Source organism: Vulpes vulpes, chromosome 1, assembly GCF_048418805.1.
Source record: "Vulpes vulpes isolate BD-2025 chromosome 1, VulVul3, whole genome shotgun sequence".
Classification (NCBI taxonomy): domain Eukaryota; kingdom Metazoa; phylum Chordata; class Mammalia; order Carnivora; family Canidae; genus Vulpes; species Vulpes vulpes.
In genome coordinates, this window is record NC_132780.1 from 175,831,172 (window position 1) to 175,850,946 (window position 19,775).

General features: G+C 37.0%; 1 protein-coding gene across 1 annotated transcript; it reads right to left on the reverse strand.

The window, feature by feature from the left end:
• Nucleotides 1–275: 275 nt before the first annotated feature.
• On the reverse strand, nucleotides 276–19,620 carry AKIRIN2 (akirin 2). The gene is made up of 5 exons (XM_025983853.2): nucleotides 18,777–19,620; nucleotides 3,944–4,087; nucleotides 2,071–2,220; nucleotides 857–928; nucleotides 276–625 (listed from the first exon to the last, which is right to left on the reverse strand). Exons 1-5 carry the CDS (start codon nucleotides 19,009–19,011, stop codon nucleotides 615–617), a joined length of 612 nt encoding a protein of 203 aa, XP_025839638.1. The 5' UTR covers nucleotides 19,012–19,620; the 3' UTR covers nucleotides 276–614.
• Between the last annotated feature and the right edge of the window lie 155 nt (nucleotides 19,621–19,775).

A 19,775-nucleotide genomic window follows, 5' to 3' on the forward strand; every position in this document is an offset into this window, starting at 1 on the left:
AAATGCAGCAATAAACATTTGTTAAAAAGACTGATAAAATAAATAAAAACTACCCAAAAAAAAGAAAAAAATTTAAGGGAAAAAAATCCTGTAAATCCTTTCTGAAACCCCAAGAAGTCCTGGAATACAGAAATGCCCTCCCTCTTTCACGATTTCACAGGAAGCACTGTAGGCTATTTGCTTAATAATGTCCTGGGATTACATTCTAAATTATTAATACCTGGTTACAGCTTGGTTGTAGTGCACAATTAAAATCACACTAACTTCATCTGAAGTGTCATTCTACAGTTTTATTTACATAACCAGTGAAGGGCATGTTCTTAGAATACCAGCTTTAATCCTTTTCAAACATATTAATATAAGAAGCCAAATTGTAATGATACAGCAAATGAGGCCACTGGCATTAATACAGGTAGCAAAGGTCCACATCCAGATGGTACTGACATCAGGGTAATTTCCAAAACCAGTTGCTGCCTAAGAGTGGTTGCCACTGACGAAAGCTTGAAATAACCTGTATTCACAGGGGGGTATTGGCATTGCTGCATGTCATAATTAGGACCTCTTGCAACAACTCAACAAGGAACAAGGCAGCCCACAAATGCAGAAAACGTGATTCATGAAACATCTAAAGGGGGAGGAAAAGGAAAATTAGTGCAAAGTCCAGGTCAAAATTCAAAGACATACCAGAACTTCAACCCCAATGCTGCCCTACATATTTAAGTAAATGAAAGTAAAACTTTAGTAAAGTTTTGCTGCCTACCTCCTCTAACCTTTTTCTCCATGATTTTGTTAAATTCTCTTGAGCATGTAGATAATTACAGTAATTGTCTTCTCCATAAAAGATGGAGATACTTACAACTAGCAGGCTGTTCTCCATATCGTCGCATTATTTGATCATGCGTAAACTTCACAAATGCATCATATTGTTCTATAAATAAAGGTACATATCAATTATAAAATTTGCAAAATGTCCTAATATATTAGAGCCAGATAAACTCTGAAAAAAATCTAATATGTATAGTGAAACAATTCTAAATTGGCCCTTTGAATCAGACCCATAACCTCTGTAATACTAATTAGTTTTATCAAATCAAAAAACAGAGCTTGGTCAGGAAACCTACAAATGTACAAATCAACCTCATGTATAGGGTAGGAGCTTATTTCTTAACATAAAAGGCTATCTTTCTACTCTGAAAGTTTACTGTAAGTGATCTATGAGTGGCAGTATTTTTTTTTTTTTAAAGATTTTATTTATTCATGAAAGACACATGGAGAGAGAGAGAGAGAGAGAGGCAGAGACACAGGCAGAAGGAGAAATAGGCTCCATTGCAGGGAGCCCGATGTGGGACTCCATCCCAGGACTCTAGGATCACGCCCTGGGCCGAAAGCAGGCGCTAAACCACTGAGCCACCCAGGGATCCCCGAGTGGAAGTACTTCAATGAAAGGAAACAGAAAAACAAAAGTTTAACAAATATGTCCAAAAGCATCCACATGTAGCCTAATCAACTGTCACAGAAAAAGATGTTACAAAAAAAATAAAAAGAAAAAAAAAAGAAAAGAAAAAAATACGTTACATAACTAAGCAAATTCTCTTGCCTATATTAGCCCCTTCATTTAAGACGTTAGAATAAAAAAGCTTACACTATCAATACCCAGTAGAATCTGGCTTAAAAATCAGGGAGAAAAACGTCCTCATTAACTGACCATACACAATAAATGTGTCTAGACTGATGGGAAAGTTCTCATGAAAGATGTAGTCTAAAAATCCAAAAGCAAATTGAGGTGAATAGCCAAGTCAAGTGTTCGGCACAGGAATATCAAAAGAAAAATCTAGTTCACATTAATACTGTTCCTGATCTATAAGGTTAAGTAATACTATTTCTTGAGGTCACTAAGGAGGGCCATGAGCAACAGGAAAGTTAACTTCCTTTCTCGAACTGAAATTCTCCAGTTCTTAGAAAACATACTGTAACCAGTGGATAGATAGGATAATTTAACCGACATTAAGGACATGGGGGAAATAATGCATTTCTTAACAGCTTCTAGGAGATTCTAAAATAATTTCATACCTGCAAGTTTTGTGTTCAATATTTCTTCATACTCTTCTCGAACTTTCTCTTCACGTTCTTTCAACAAACGTTCACAGATCATCCCAACCTGTCGTAGAGTAAATAAGGGCTGTTCTTTTTTTAATGGTGAGGATGTTGCAGATGAAGTCCCTATGTATAATATGAACCCAAAAAAAAGCATGATTTAGAGCCATCATAAAAAGGATCTTCTAAAAATAAAAAAAAATATTTAAAAAAAAAAGGATCTTCTAAATGCAGAGGTTTCATTTGGATCTTTTCAGTGTTCATATGAAAGCATTTTCTGTAAGTTTTTAGCACAGTATTTCTCAAGGAGTCTTAAAACAGGTTTAATACTATCAGCTATTTACAACTCTAGAAAAACACAGCAAGATGTATATAATCAAATTATAAAGTAAAAAGTCTGAAGGTAATCGGAGAAAAGTACAAGATACAAACAAAACTTAATAAAGCTTATGTTTTTTAGTTAAGGAGTAACAGCTAGGTAAAAAATACTGTGAATATAATCCTAATATTCAACATTAAATTTTATGGTTCAGAGTGCTTAAGATTATTAATGGAACAGCCATTTAGCATCATCAGATAGTGATACTTGATATAAAAGATTTCTTCAGAATGCATTCCTCTTAAAGTACTACTTAACGAACTTACATCATTATTTATTGAAAAGAACATCTGAAATTAATCTTTTGAAAACTCAGGATTATGACATGATGTATCTATTTTAACACTGCTCCAAGTATTTTATACACACTCAAATACATAGATTTGCTATCAATTGTCCTGCTCTGTGTATCTGTCCCTGGACCCCCAATCCTCTTTTCACTTTTTTGTAACATGCATGGCTGGGACCACTTAATATGCTTGTTAGAGCTGTGTCTTTCACAAGATAAAGTATAATAACTTTGTAACTATGAAGGCTATCTTCCTAGCTTTGTTAGTTGAGGCTGCCAGTTAATTGATCTAAATAAATTGACTGAATGATGATGAACTTAGTTTCCTGCTGATATAAATCTAATCTTTACCCTCACCTCCCCCTAACAATGTTTCACCCATGTACACACCTATCTCCCCACCTCCCAAACTGGCAGGAATACTGCAGAATTTAGTTTTGAACAATTTTATGTGTCCTAATCTAATTTCATGACTATTTTATAGCCTTTGAATTTTTTTTTTTTAAAGTAAACTCTACCCCAAAATGCAAGGCTCGAACTCAAAACCCTGAGATCAAGAGGTGAATGCTCTACCTACAGAGCCAGCCAACAGCCCCTGAATGGTTTTTTATTCTGATAGGTTTTCTTATCCCTGCTGGGAGGAGGAAATGAAAGGGGGCAGGCAACTTTGGTCACAAGAAAAACTATTTTGCTGAGAATTTTACTAAACTAAGAGCCAGTTTGCAAACCTTTAAGAATCTATCCTAACAGGACAAATGTATGAGGGTGCATGAACGAGGACACTTTTGTAAATACTTTTATTACCGGAAATTCAGTCTGATTATCTTCATTAGTGGTTAAATAATTATGAGAAGTTCATAAAAGGGCATAATAGTCAATGGTAAGGTGCATCTACACTTAACAGAGAAAGTTAATATTTTTGTCTTAATGAAGGCTACAAATCGTAACCCTTATGGGGAAGTCCACTTAGGGGTATTATATCCAGGTGGTTGTCTCTGAGTAGTGGGAATCCAGGTAGCAAATACTTACTTTGTACCATATTCTACAAGATCATGAATTATTTGTATAAACATTTTTAAACCAAGGGGGAGAAACAGAAACTTGAATGATTAACGGCAATTTAAGATTACCTTTTCCCATACTAAGTAACATTTCCTTTCACTTACTAAGTTTATTATTACCTGGTGAAGCTGGTCCACTGAGGAGAAATGCATGTGGTTGTGCCTCAGAAGTACAACATGGATCTGTCTGTTGGAAACTAGTTTCTAAATGTCTTCTCTTCTGCATGCGTTTATACTCTTGTTTTATGTTGTACAGAATTTGTTCTAGAAGGAAAAAATTGGGAAGATAAAAACTATGAAATTTTAAAAAAAAAAGGCTGTTTCCAACAATTAGTACAATCTACTGAAAATATTTTCTTCAAATAATATCCAGACAACTGATATTCTTGAGGAATTTGTTTCAGCATTAATGGGGGCACTCATTCAGAAGTAGCATATACACACCACCAAGATTTGAGCTATATCCTACAACACCATTCTTTCTGAGCACTGATTAGCAAAAGACAAATTTAAGTTTTTCATTCAAAGTAAAGGGAGTCTTGTGAACTTCTAATTCAATTTAGTTTAACTCAGAGTCTTAAAAATCCCAAATTCAAAGGCTACTTATTCATCACACACAGAACTATTAAATAGTCTTTGAAAAGACCATAAATAATTAGAAGTGGGGAGCACTATAAGTATATATATAAGCACAAACCAGTGAGAATTGACAGCAGGTCAAACAAAATGACAAAGTTGATGGGGAACTAAAAAATTACTATACATTAAATGGTCATGGCCGTCAGTCCAACAGAAGTATTACAGCATTAACAACAAAAAGTGTTGTACTGAATCTTGGGTGTAAAAACCCACATAAAGTGGTACATAACAGGTACTCAGTAAGAACCACTGTACCACAGTGCCATTACCTTCAACCACAACCATCTAAACAGGTAAAATCCTATCAAGTGTGTATCCTTTGGCCAGTATGGTTCATTCTGGAAAGATTAGTAACTCGATATAGAGTTACTATTTAGCCTCTTTAGAAAATCCCTCCCTTGAGGTTTCCACTACCCTCGAAACAGACTTTCCTACAACCACCCTAGCTCCTAGATTATCCATGTGAAACTACATCCTAAATGTATTAATCCGAACCCAAAACAAATTTAAACAAATATTAAGGTGGCAATGATCACCACCTTAATTCTACAATGGTGTGTTAATTTTAAAATGAACTGAAAGCTTACTTGAAGGCTAAAGATTTGTGTAAGATGAAAATTTTTTAAATTTAATTTAAAATTAAACTTAAAAAATTTAATACTGGTGGGGTTTTTTTTGTTTTGTTTTGTTTTTTTTTAGGTATATACTTAATTCTCCCATTTCTTTTTTCAAACTGTATTATTTCCCCAGTAAGAACTTTTAGGGCTTTTGAAGAAGACTCTGAGGGGACAGTCAGTCCCCTTACACATTTTAGATCCTGCCAATTTCATTATTTTAACTGAGAAAAATTTGCAAAAAGATACATTCCGTGAAGAAGCTCTATTTGTGTAAATTTTGTGGGTGAACAAACCTGTTACATATACAAGAATCTGCGGCTTAAGCACTACAGGATTACACACTGGAAGACTGAATAAGGAGTACTTTATCTGTAACATTTTTCAGAATCTTAACATTTGTTTATATTAAAAATGGTCATTTTCAGTCTTTTCCATTTATTTGAAATAGTCTGTGATTTAAAAATGAAGGTACCGGGATCCCTGGGTGGCTTGGCGGTTTAGTGCCAGCCTTTGGCCCAGGGCTTGATCCTGGAGTCCCAGGATTGATTCCCCCATCAGGCCCCCTGCATGGAGCCTGCTTCTCCCTCTGCCTATGTCTCTGCCTCTCTCTGTATCTCATGAATAAATAAATAAAATAAAAAAATAAAATAAAATAAAAATGAAGGTACCATGGGATGAGCACTAGATGTTATACTATATGTTGGCAAATCAAACTTCAATAAAAAAATTAAAATAAAAATGAAGATACCAAGTGTGAAATAAAATGGCTGTCTCCTGAACAGTTTTAGTTAAGTACCTTGATAGAAGTGGGTTTCCTATAAAAAAAAAAATAAATAAAATAAAATAAAAAAAAAAGAAAGAAAGAAAAAGAAAAGAAAAAAAAGAAAAAAAATGGGTTTCCTAAGATTCACAGAGGGGTCAAACAAGATATAGCCTAAGATTAATGTAGTAAAACCTTTTAAAATTTAGCTTTGTATTAGATGGTAATCTAATACTTAAGAGATGCTATAACAAGCTAAGGAATCTTTAAATATAATTTACAAAATAAATTCACCAATTTAATTGTACAACTTGAAAGGTTCTCACAAATGCATGCATACAGGTCTTGAAACCACCACTATCAAAATAAAGAACTTTATCACCTCAAAAAGTTCTATGCTCCTATTCACCCCTCACCTTCATTACCATAATATTCATCTGCTTTCACTATTTGAAACATTTTTGCCTTTTTGAAAATTTATCATATAAATGGAATCATAAAAAGTATAGATTTGTGTATGATTCAGTAAAATGCTTTTGAGATTCATACATGATGTTTCATGTATCAGTAAGTCCTTTCTTTTTATTAATTAGTACTCCATCGTGTCTATATATAAACACACACACATGCACATACCCCTTATCCAATCTCCTTTTTTTTCTTTTTTTCTTTTTTTTCCAATCTCCTTTTAATGGACATTTGAATTGCTTCCAACTTGGGGCTATTATAAATAAGGCTACCATGAACATTCAAGTACAAGTCTACAGGTGGATGAATTTCATTTCTCTTGAATAAATACCTAGAAGAGGAACTGGATGGCCTGATTATGTGGTAAGAGCATGGTAAGAAACTGACAAACCATTTCCACAGTAATTGTACCATTTTACATCCCCACCAGCAATATATATGTGAGAGTTCCAGTTGCACTACACCTTTGCCAACTTGATACTATCAACTAAAGAGCTAAAGAATTTTTAAAAGATGTATTTATTTTAGAGACAAAGAACTCATGTGAACATGCGTGTGAGGGTGGGAAGAGGGAGAGAATCCTCAAGCAGACTCCCTGCTGAGGAGCCCCATGCAGTGGGGCTCTATCCCAGGACCCTGAGATCATGACCTGCCTGAGCCAAGATCAAGAGTAGGGTCCTCAACCGACTGAACCACCCAAAGAGCTGAATAGTTTTGAATGCTTTGCCTCAATGCTTTTTCATCTAATATGAGGCAACTATGTCATCCAAGCCTCGTCATGTACATAAATGCTCTAATACTGGTAACATGTAAACAACAGTGTTATTCAGTGAATAATCCAACTTAACTTGACCAAGATCTCCGCTAACTTTGGGTCTCAAACTCATTTATCTCAATTTGGAGAGGTATACAGTTTTAAAGGTATTAACTCAAGAATATTTCCCCAGATTCAATTTTCCACAACTCACATTGTAAATTCAACCTAGGTACCTGGCTGACTGAAGTTGCTTCTTATATCAGCTGGATAGAGGTCTTCCATTCATCAATAAAGTTCTTATGTCTACCTAGTCTTAAACTACTTAAATCTAGCCATCTTTCATCAAACTGCCAAGTGACATTTTATTCCAAGTACATATAATACATAATAGTGTGTTGCCAACACAATCTATGGTCCATTAAAGAAAAAGTCAAGTCAAATGAAGCTTCACTTACATATCAGTTGCACATGCCAGTTTTAATAATGCTGCCTTCGTATTTGGCTTATGTACACAGGACAAATTTGTAGCAAATCACTTAGAGCAAAATATACAGTTATCTTCATATCAAACTACACCACAAATGGTGGTTATATCCCTTGTCAGAATCCTAAAAACTATATCCTCCTTTTACCATAAAATACTAAGATTTCTTCCACCTCACTAGATCTACATGAAAGTCTGAGCAAATTCTGTGACTAATGGCATTTTCATTCCCAAATCTAGTAAATGCCATTAAGATTGCCAATAAAATTCTTCTCCTTAACAAATGAGAGATTACCAATGAGCCAGCATTTATTCCTCAAGAGTATTTTTTAAAACCCATAAACCTAGCAAAAAATCTAGGTAAATGTGAAAAGAAAAAGTCTGGCTTGTGGCAGTATTAAGCCTACTCCCAAACTGTTTTATTCATTTTAGTTGCCACTGATTACTTAAGAAAGCCTGTGCACAATAAGGTCAATACAGAAGAAGAAAGCAGTTGATGGGATTAAGAAATAAGTCGACATGAGTAAGAGAAATAGCAAGAAGATGAAATTGAGAGCAGAGAGGAATATGGAATTAGATGCAACTACAAATGTCCTTCTAGATACAGTCCATAAGATGTCTAAAAATGTGACATGAAACTAAACCTTTGCTTTAGACCTGCATAAACTTGCTGTTTTCCCACTGACATAATTAGTAAATCAAACATAACAAGTCTCATTAACAGTTTAAATTAAAAAAGTTTTAAGTTTAGGTATATAAGACATTTTTGTATCACCTTCATTTCTCTATAAAGTATCTTTGAAAAAATAAAGTGAAAGTTCATCTAACCAACTCAAACAATGGGATTAAAAATAAATAAATAAATTTTCAAAGTTCTAGGTAGAACACAAATGAAAAAACTTGTACACAATTAAGTACAGAAAACCTGCAATTGGCATTAAGACCTAAAAATAAGGAACTGCTGAACTGTACCAAATAAAATAACAAACCAAATCTAGATCTCTGAACTACATACTAGACATTGTCATGTCAACATACACAACTGAGTCACACTATGGAAGCCCATCTTTGTAAATAAAGTATTTTCCCAGGATATGTCTAGAAACTAAAACAGCTCTTATGTTCTCTTTGAAGGAATCTTAAGGACAATGTTCTTACTCAGCCAAGAGCTATCTAACTAAAAAGAATGAGTTGATGCCATTTTTAATTCACTTTAAAATTACTACTATGTCAAAGGGACCCGGAACCAAATTTTAACACAAGATTATCAAATCATATCTAGAAGTGTTTTTTTTCTTAAAGATTTTATTTATTATTTAATTTACTTACTTGAGTGAGAGCACATACACAAGCAGGGAGATGGGTAGAGGAAAGAGAAGTAGGCTCCTGGCTGAGCAGGGAGCCAAGATGCACAGCTCGATCCCAGGATCATGACCCGAGCCAAAGGTAGACGCTTAACTGACTGAGCCACCTGAACACCCCCTACATGTAGAATTTTAACATCTATCTGGATTAAGGTAAATCCTAATAAGCATAATATTGCTGCACAAAATTATATAAACATTAAGGTATTACCTACAATGCTTCAAAAGCAACTGGCTTAGATTCTAAGTTTACAACATATAATATTTTGCTATAAAGACACATTCATTTATCAATTATCTCCAACAACAGAAAGAAAAATCATAATCACTACAGGTCAAGTTTTATTATTTCACTGGTACTATAATAGCCAATGATTACTTACTTGAAATAAAGGACTCAATTTGCTAAAACCTACAGGTCTAATTATAAATTTTACAAATTAACTGCACAATCGGAGTCACTACTGCAAGGAGTCCAAAAATGCTCAATCAGCAGGAGATTCCTCCCTAATATCCAGTAAGTTTCATCTCTATTTTATGACATCAGTTTCTAAAGGAATGTTAACTTTGTTGCTTTTGTTTTTTAGTTCTTTATTATCTGTTAAACATCTTCTCAAATAGCTTACAATCTAGGAAAACCAAAAAAGCTGTCAACGGGGAAGGGAAAGAGTAAACTGAACCATCCCAAATCCAAAACCCAAAATATACATGCCACAGGAAACATTTAATGCCATGGCAAGAAGTCCGGCTTCTATTCCAGTTAACCATGGCCATGAAAAGAAAGTAAGGTCCAGAAGGAAAGAGAGTAGACTCCTTGAGGACGACCCTGGGGCAACACAATCAAGCTAAAGAACAAACCCATCTACAAGTACTTATTAAAGCACCTAAAACACACACACACATTAAGCTACAGCTTACATGGAAACCAGATGTTGCAAACTGATGATACACAAGGTAAACAGCCCAAAGACATCTCTGGCCTGAATACCTTCTTTTTAAAAAGAAATGTTAATTTATGGCCAACATTTAAAAAGTTCATGATTTTAACTAAAAGATTTCTGGGGTACTGTTAAGAGAAGAAAACTGGAATACGTGGCCAAATTCATGTAGAAATCCTTAAGTTCTTCTACAACTTTAATGCATATACAGATATCACCTGGGGATTTTGTTAAAATGTAGATTCCGGGAGATGGAGCCTGGGATTCTGCACTTATATACTGTGTTTCCAGATGACAGTATATATGTTTCTTGCTGCAGAGGAGTAGCAAGGTTAAAATAAAATTCACTAATTCCATGTAGTTTACTTCACTCATTTATATTACTTGCCTGAATTGTGGGCATTTACGTTTTTGTCTCCTCCTTAAAATAATAACTCATCTACTGTGGCAATTAAAAAGAAAAGTGGTTGGTTTATTTATTATTGGACATTCTGGGAAATGGAGGGGAGAAGGAAAGCAGTAAAAGCAGACTACTTCAAGTACAAAAATATCTGTCACCCTAACCTACATGTCTTTTGTAGTTCAAAATTAGACATGCCTCTCTCTAGCAGGAAAATATTCTGTAAATCAATTTAAATTTGATTGTAAACCAAATTAAACTTAGACTCATTACATGACATTTACATATATTGATTCATTTTTCCTAAAACATCTTCCTTAAAATATGAAATTCATGTTATGTGATTGACAGTGAACAAATGCATTTACTTTTCTATTACATCTGCTTTAAAAAAGCAATTAAGACTACCTTTCATACCAGAAGGCAATGAGGAAGTCCACAGACATCTGTTTATCCCATATATTTGTAAATTAGCTGTGAATATTTAAAAGTCAACAGAGTTCACAAAAATCCTGACTTCTGGGGGAAGGAATGGCTTCTGGGAAGATCTAACAATAAAAATAAAAGGTCCAAATTCCCCATGACCAGATCTGAAAGGAATGATCTGAACTAAATATATAAATTAGAGCTTCATCTGTAAGTGAAAACTAGTCAGGAGCATGCATGTGATTGCTTACGGAGCTATTAAGCTAAACAAAAGTGCAGATGAATTAGAACCAAGAACTCCTAACTTTAATGACCAAATGAAAACAGAAAGCAACCAAAAGTGGAAGAGTTCAAAAATTTATTTCAAAAAGGAGTGGAAGAATAGTATAAAATGCTCTAAGAAAGGTCAAACAAGATGAGGATTGATTATAAACCATGGAAATCATTGGTGACATGACAAGAGCTATTTGAAAGCGCTCTCAATTTGTTTTTGAAGTCGAAGAATCTGGATGACTGCTGAAGGAAAACGAGGATGTTTTATTTCTTATATTATAATGGATTAAGTATAATCTTAACAATACTTAAAGCCAAAAGCAAAGATTCAGTTGCAAGAGGAAAATAATCAAGAGAAGATTCTTTGAGAGAAAGAGAATCCTTCTCTCACTGTGTAAAGTTCTTTAATTGTTTAAACTTCTTCAGTAATATTAAAAGGAGAACAGGATTAGCACAAAAATTGGTAGTGTAGGTACTGGGAAAAACGAAGCTGCCATTTGATGGCTCCTATTTGTGAAGTAGAAGCAAGGTTATTCACTGGAATGGCAGGATTGCTGGACAGTATAAAATGTTCCATTTGAGGTTGCCCCATTGTGATTATCTCCAACACTTTGGGACGAGAAATGCTCTTAATCCTCACAACCATCCTTAAAGGCATATATTACATCATGTGCATTATTTTACAGATGAAGAGAATGTGACTTTGGTTCAATGTCTTCTGAAAGGTCACACAGCTGGAACAAGGTAGAGCCGTCATGACGTCAGGGCTTAGGCTCAACATCTACTGCCTCCCCAGTATTATAATACTACAATACCTAGCCAGTATTCATTCCACAAGTACTTAAAGTTACAATAAATAACAAGGAGGAAAGCTAATTTTTTAAAAACCAGGATGTCAGAGATAGAGAGATGACTACTAATTACTGATATTTCAATTCTCTGAAACTTCAAACTGTTAAGAAAATAGTAACTAACTAAAGCAGTGCAGGAGTCTCATCTACCCAGTCCTAAAACTGTGATCACTGGCAAGAATAATTATTTTCAAAATCTTCATGTTACACTCAGATATTTATATAAGGGATACTTCCCCATCTCTAAACTGCCTCTTCTTAGGACATGGATCTATATCTAACCAGAAATGTTTTACTGATGTTTTAAAAGGAAGAATTATTCTAAATTGCTAAGTCAGCACTGCCACACACATGGGACTAATTACAATAGTGCCAGCCTCTGATAACATACCCTTTTTCACCTTAGGCCAAGGCTGATTGCAGTGAGCATCAGGTTCTCCTGTTCGGTCTCATCAACCTAAAACTTCTGGTACTTTTAACCAATTATACCACTTAGAAAAGTTTTTCTATCAGAGAATTATACTTTAGTAACAGGAACAAGGCAATTCTCTGTGACAAATGGAAAAGTTTAGGAACAGTAATGTTTGAAAAATTGGCTTTCTGCAATTTTTCAAATTCCACTCTATATTCTTTTTTTAAAAAAGACTTATTTATTTTCAGGGGATAAGGGCGGGGAGAGGAAGATCTCTCAAGCAGACTGCTTGCTGAACAGAGACCCTGGGGCTCAATCTCATGACCCTGAGATCACAACCTGAGCCAAAACCAAGTCAAACTCTTAATCAACTGTGCCACCCAGGTAGGTACTCCTCCACTCTACATTCTATTTTTCAATTGCTAGATCAGCCCAATACCTTTTTTTTTTTTTTTTTTAGAAACAAAATCAACTCTTCCAAGTCCCCTCTCCAAACTTTAGTTTGATTTTTGGAGGTAGTTTTCTAAGAATTAACAGTAATGGAAATGAAAATGGATACTAAACCAAAGTCAGAATATACATTATAAAATAAAGACAATTTCAGAAACAGACAACGAACAAGCTTCAACTATCACCTTAAGGAAAAAAAAAAATCACTTTAATGTTTCAAAAGTAGTAGCAGTGTGATTTAATTAGTAAAACAATTTCAAAACCTATGCTACCAAAAGTGGATAGAATGCTTACATAGATAAATGTCTACAAGAATTAAAACAAGTAATACTGAGATAGCATAAAGATTATGGTTATTTTTATTCAAGTTTACCTAGCTAATGAAGTATCCACAGTGGTGGCTCTATCAGTCCCTTGACAGACTATCAGTTTGCTTAACCAGCACAGTATCTGGAACTCAAATGAGGTTCATAAAAGCTTGAACTAAAGTAAATATTTAAATTTTTAATAATGTTGGGAAAAACCAGGTACATGAATAGACCCAGAAACTAAAAATTAAGTCAAATCCCAGAAATGTATATCACATTTTGATTATAGTAATTATTATACTATAATCAAAATGTTGCAAAGCACTAGTTCATTTCAGGATGATCTGCCTATGACATTTAACATAAACTAATGACTTACAATTTCTTAAAGGGAGGAGGAAAGTAAGTTATAACCTCCTCCACCCCCCCCCCCCCAAGACAAACTACAAGCATATTCTGTTTTTCTTTTACTGGAAGGTTAAAAAACCACTACGAACCAAAATAAAAGCCTATCACCACAAAGAAGATTAAACAACCTGGCATACTTCAAAAGTCTAATCAAAAGGCCCAAAATAAACACCAAAGCTGACAGTGTAACATACAATTTTAATTTACCTGCAAGGATTCCCTCCCTGCTCAGTATAGCTTCAATATCTTCTCATCACATTAGAAACTTGCTATAACTTAAATCATTCAATTCTTTTAGAAATAAGAGACTAGAACTTCATATTACAAAATATTTTCTCCTAAAAATCATCTAAAAACTTAAAAAATGTATTTCTTCAAATGTGCAGATCTCCTAAAATGGTAAAATTCTTATTACTGGGACTATCTCAAACATTATAATGCACGTAATGTATGTTTATCATCACTGTCTAGAAAAATGAGGGGCAGTATATGGAGTGTACTTCAAGTGCCTCAGAAAAAGTATTGATCAGTCTTAAAACTAATTGCTATATTTATTATTTCAATAAATTTGAGAAGTATCTTAAAACCTTGTAATAAGACATTAAGAGGGAAGTTATGGCAGATAAGAATACCTTTGGGTTACTTTCAAACTATACAAGTCCCATATAACCCACTGTAACCTCTCAAAATCCAAGGGGCAATTCCTGTAAAGAATCTTTCCTCCAAGACTGAATTATTAGTGATAGATCACATTTCCTAGATGTTTAGAAAGCTGACAAACATTGGTATACTGAGCAATAAGATTAAAGATGAATCTCTTGAACTATATTCACTTGTTGAAGACCTCTTTACCATCTGCAGATGCCAGCCAGACTGGTTCACATAGGCTTGAACAAGTATTCACACTATTTCAAAGCAGTCTTTTCAAAGGCAAGAAATTCACTGTGGTTTCAAATATGTACAGAGAACAACTGTGAGTCAACAGTATTAGTATAGTGTTAACGCAAAGACTGCAGGGACCATAACTCGCTGGTTATAGGTACTCAAAAAAACCAACACTCCAGCACTATTACCTAGTTTGATGAACCACCTATCCAAGAGGTCCAAACTTAAGCCATGTTATCATTCTGCATCCTTCTTTAAGTGGAGGGAGAAATCAAGAGTTTGTTTTCAAATAGAAAAAATATGCAAAACTGGGCAATTAATTCCACTGAATCTCTTATTCACAGCCTTTCAAGACTGAAGTGTTTTTCTACCATAGTGTCTTCCTGGGTTCATCAAATACTTAGTAAAAGATCTCCTGGGTACTTTACACAGTGTATTTTTTTTCCTATAAAGCCATTCAAGAACTAAAGAAATTTATTATTCTCCGTTACAACTCAGATTATTTCTGTGGCAACCATGGTAACTAGTAGCATCTATAACTAAAGGGCTAACTGCTCTGACCTAGCCATGTTTACCTTATGTGTTTCTGTGCTCAAGTTAGGCTTTATTTTTCTTCTTTCAAAACAAAATAGCTCAGTAATGAATACAACTGTGCGTCTGCTTTTAAAAGCCACAAACTCACACAATTCTTAAATGCATAATCCATAGGAATATGAAATAACTGCAGTTACATACACAGGCTTAAGTAAAATATCAGGTTTAAAATTTGAAGTACAAAGACCATTAAAAACAGTCTATTTGCCAAATCCACTGAGAAACTAGAAGCAATTTAACAGCTGTCTAAATAACCACAAAATATTAAAAACACTTCTGGCTCAATATAAATGACATCTGAAGTGAAATGCTGCCTCCTCCAACAGACATCTCATTTGTTTGCCTAGAACCGTTTATACTTCATTTAAGCCAGCTGGTGTCTCCGTTTGCAGGCATGCATCAATGTCTACTGAACAATCTAAGTTCCTGTAAACCCTTCCCCATTCACAAGCTGCAATTTCCATTTTTAATGGCAAGTTTCCAGCAAATACAATAAGTTCTTACAAAGGAATTTAACTCTTCATCCAACTCAATTCCTAAAGCAGACCAGAGCAGTGGTAACAAGACCTAAACAATGTGTATAAGTGCCTAGCAAATTCCCAAGTAGTTGACATCCACAGAAGGATCTCCTTACCAAACCACTTATTCAGTACAATTATGAAAAACAATGTGTTTGATTTGACTGACAGTCTCTTGTAATGTTAGATGATATTTCAGTTTTATTAAAATAATTTGGTTCTTGGGAATGTTATGACAATCTTTGGCTAAGAGATAATATTGTGAGATGTTTCAAAAGCCAACAGAGAAGTATACAGAATGCACAGAATCTTTTCAACTAACTTACCAGGGTGAGTACTGATGCAGCTACTAGAGGTATTCATTTTTCCCAATCAGTCTACCCCCACCCCACCCTCATTCACTTTTCCCTTTTCACATCCCAGGTACTATAAACCTTACTGCTGACATCCTAGAAACGCAGGAGTGGACACACTTTTTCTGTAAAGGATCAGACAGTAAATACTTGAGCTTTGGGAAAATACAGTCTCTATAACAAATACTAGCTCTGCAGTTGTAGCCTGCAATGAGCCATACTTTTAAGGGGGGTGGTGGGGGGAGAGAATGACCCTGGCTGGTTCCAATAAAACTTTTTTTTTTTTTTTAAACCAGCCCTTTCCTTTTCCCTGGCATTAAGTTGCAACAGTTTGAAAAATACAGATTTAAATAATTTAAATAACAGTCATCAAGTCAAACTTTCGAATCACCTTCCTGGGATGACTAAAATAAACTAGGGTTGAAATCCCAAGTTCCTCAAACTAGTAAAGCCAGAACATCATTTCGACTACACGTCAAAACACACTATGTAAGTTTCCAGAAAAGAACAATGATAAACAATAAATTATATGCATGCTCTGAAAAAAAAATAATTTCAGTACTGTAGCTCTAAATTTTTAAATTACACTTGAACTGACAGAAATGAAAGGAAAACAAAGTTTCTGCAGAGTCCTAGTCAATCTCAACTTGGTAAATCACTTTCCATTTCCAACCCTAGCTATTTATTTCAGCCACAGATATACAGATATTTACTCTTGCAAAGTTTGAGAATCACCACTGTTAAAACAAAAATCTAAAAATTAAGTGCTTGGAAAAATTATTTCCAAGATTGGGGACATGAAAACTGAAAAGGTCTTTGATACCTGCACAACACTGCAGCTCCCATTATGACATCATTACAAAAACCACACAGGAGCCTACCCAAGCTGGCCATCTAAAAACAAAGCCAAATTAAACTTCATGTAGAATATCATTCAAAATTACAGGTAAAAAAAAGTAAATTTTAGCAATTCAAAACTTTACAATTTCAACTGCTTTCCTCAAGTCAACTTTTTCTGTTAATACTCAAGTCGGTTGAAAAAATTAAATCCTTTAGCAGGCTCAAAATGATCAATTAGGCTGTGATTTTAAGAGTTCAGGATATGATCAAACTTCCAGAATAGATGTTAAAAACACCCTGAAGATGACAGCAATATTTTGGAAAACATGAATTTGAAACATCAGGCTTATTTAAACAATTTCAATTACTCCAGTCATTTACTAAATTATCATCCACTCAATTGAAATTTGAGACAATGTGGAGCCAACTGCATTAACCAATGCTACAAATGCATCAATGAAATGACAAATTTGTAAAAGATTACAATCCTGAATAAATTCCCTTTAAAGTGAAGACAAATATAGCTCCTGGCTGGTTAATCATATATGCTCAAGACTACTGCAGCATTGAGATATACTAAAGTATATCCCAAACCTAACATGAAAGATAAACTCCCAAACCTAACACTGTATTAATTCACCGGCTCCCCTGAAATTTATAGCTAGTTAGCCAGGGCTATTTTTAAGTGGCCTTATTTGTTAAGTACAGATTCCTAGGTATCATTTCAATTTTCAATATCATTTGACTAAAAAGACAAAAATCTAAAAATAATTTAATCACCAGCTCATAACACTTATTGTCTTTTAATGCAAAGCCTAACAGTAAATCAACCAATGCCTTTACATACAAGGCAGTTTAGGTAGAGTTACTAAATAAAACTGAGAATTCTTCTGAAAACTCTTTACAACTCTAAAATAGTGTATCCTTAAGTTAGTCAAATATTTAATAGCAGAAATGGTAGCCTAAGCATTGAGGGTGTCCCTAAAAATCTGGGGAAGGATATTTAAAAACCTGACTTGAACAAAACAATTCCAAATGGAAGTTACCAAATATAGAGGTATATACTGCCCACGGGTTTTTTAAAAGCTGATAATAAAACACTTGAACTATGAAAAGGCTTTGTCTGCAAATGATATCACTAAAGGCTCAAATATGAAACCTTTGCATACTATACTCACAAAGAGATTTACACTACCAGTCCACAAAAGCCTATCCTAGGACTGTGCCAGGGGCACACAAGGATTTTCAAAGTACAGAAAAAACTGGGCACACACACATGCAGTACAAAGCAGCCAAAAGGCATTTCCCCATAGTCACTTTCAGGAAATGTTTCAAGATGAAAAGCAAAGACAGTCCTAAGTGCCTTAGAGTCTTGGGTTGATTTCTTTATTACTCTCAAGGCCTAGGCTGTTCTCCACCCCACCCCCCCACCCCCACCGTACCCTGTTGAGAAATAAAGCACCTCCAACCAGAAGCAACTACTCAGGCCCAATTTCCAGTACAATTCGCTTTTCATTAAAAGTTCAAGTTTCTCAGGGTCTAGACGCACAGTACGATCATATTACAAGTACTCGGGAAGAGCATTTTCTTTGTTGTTGACCCTGCTAGGGAAACAGGTCTTGACTCAGCCAAAGTGGCGTTCTTGTGGGTGATTAATGACAGGCCTAGATCTCGCCCCAGTGACATCCATCCCCACCCCCCACCCCCTCTGTACTAAAATCAGCCATGTCTGAACTGGAGGAGGGGCTGCTGCCTCGCCTCAAACCACCCAGTCCCACCGTTAAGGGCTGCAACCAATCGATTCGAGGAGACAGATATCGAGATTCGGGCGAAACGTTACTCTTCTCTCGCCTAAATTTATGAATAATATCACCCTCTCTGATCATTTCCGCTGGGGCTCTCCAGACTACGGAAACACTCAATTCCAGTCATTCAGCCCAAAGAAAAGGATCTTCCTCTTCCCCACAATACCCGGCAAGGCAGAGCCCCTGCCCTCCCCACCTCCCGACTCCCCCACCCCTTTGACATCAGGCCACTTCTATTGTGTCGCCGGGGCCAGAGGACCCAACTGGAAGAAATGCGGTCGCTCCACTGCTACTTTTGCCAAGGACGACGACCAATCCGGCAACCCCATCCCCGGGGCCGGGTTCCGCGTCCCGGGACCCCCGTTCTCCAGCCCACCCCGGCGGCCGCGGGGCCGAGTCCCACCTGTGGTGAGGCGGGAGGAGACGTCGCCAAAGGGGGACGGCTCCATTCGGAGATACTTCTGCGGCGAGGCGGCGGCGGCCGAGAAGGAGGCGGCAGTGGCGGCGGCCGCCGCCGACGGAGAGGCAGCCGCCGAGGTGGGCGCCGACAATGGCGCACATCGCCTCCGCTTCGGGGACGCTGGGCTCAGCAGCGGGTCGAAATCCAGAGTCCTTTTCAGAGTGGCGCCGCACGCCATGGCCGGGGCAGCCGAGGCCGGACTCGGGTGGGGTCGGGGAGAGGTGACGGGAGGGGAGGGTGAGGGAAGTGGGGGGGGAGCGGGGGCCCGAGGAGAGCCTAACCGACGGGCTCAAGAGCAGGAAGGCGGTGGTGCAGCGCCGGCGAGGAGACGAGAGCCGCCGCCGCCGCTGCCTCCGCGGCAGGGGCAGGGGCAGTGGCCGGGCCGGCCCAGGCGAGAGCGGGAGGGGCGGTGGCGGCCGCTCACGACAGCCGCGTCAGGGGGGCTCTTCCGCCTCCTCAGGCACAGCTCCCCCGGGAGAGGCTCCGGCCGCCCCCGCCGTCCGTTCGAGCTTTGCGCCGCGCCGGAGGCGCTCCTGCGCTGAGACCGGCTCCCTTCGGAAGTCGAAACCAGCCCCGTCAGGTATGAGGCTGGAACGCGGCCACGAATAAGCCCGAGTAAGGTCAGGAGCTTGAGAGCGGCGGTCGATGTGGAGGGATTGCGAGGTGGAGGCAGCGGCAGGAGCTCAATCGAACACGTCCAGCCGCTTCCCCCTCCTCTGTACGACTATTCCACCCGCCGCCGGCCCCAATATGGCGTCAATAACAACGCCGCCGATTCAAATTCTGCGGCCTCAGGGCGCGTGCGCATAGGGGTGGCTACCCCGCAGGCGCATTCTGGGAGTTGTAGTTTTTCACTGTGGAAGGGAATCGGCGTGAAAAGCGATTAGGGAGGAGTCACGAAAACTACGATTCCCGTCATTCAAGGCGCGGCATTCCGAGTTC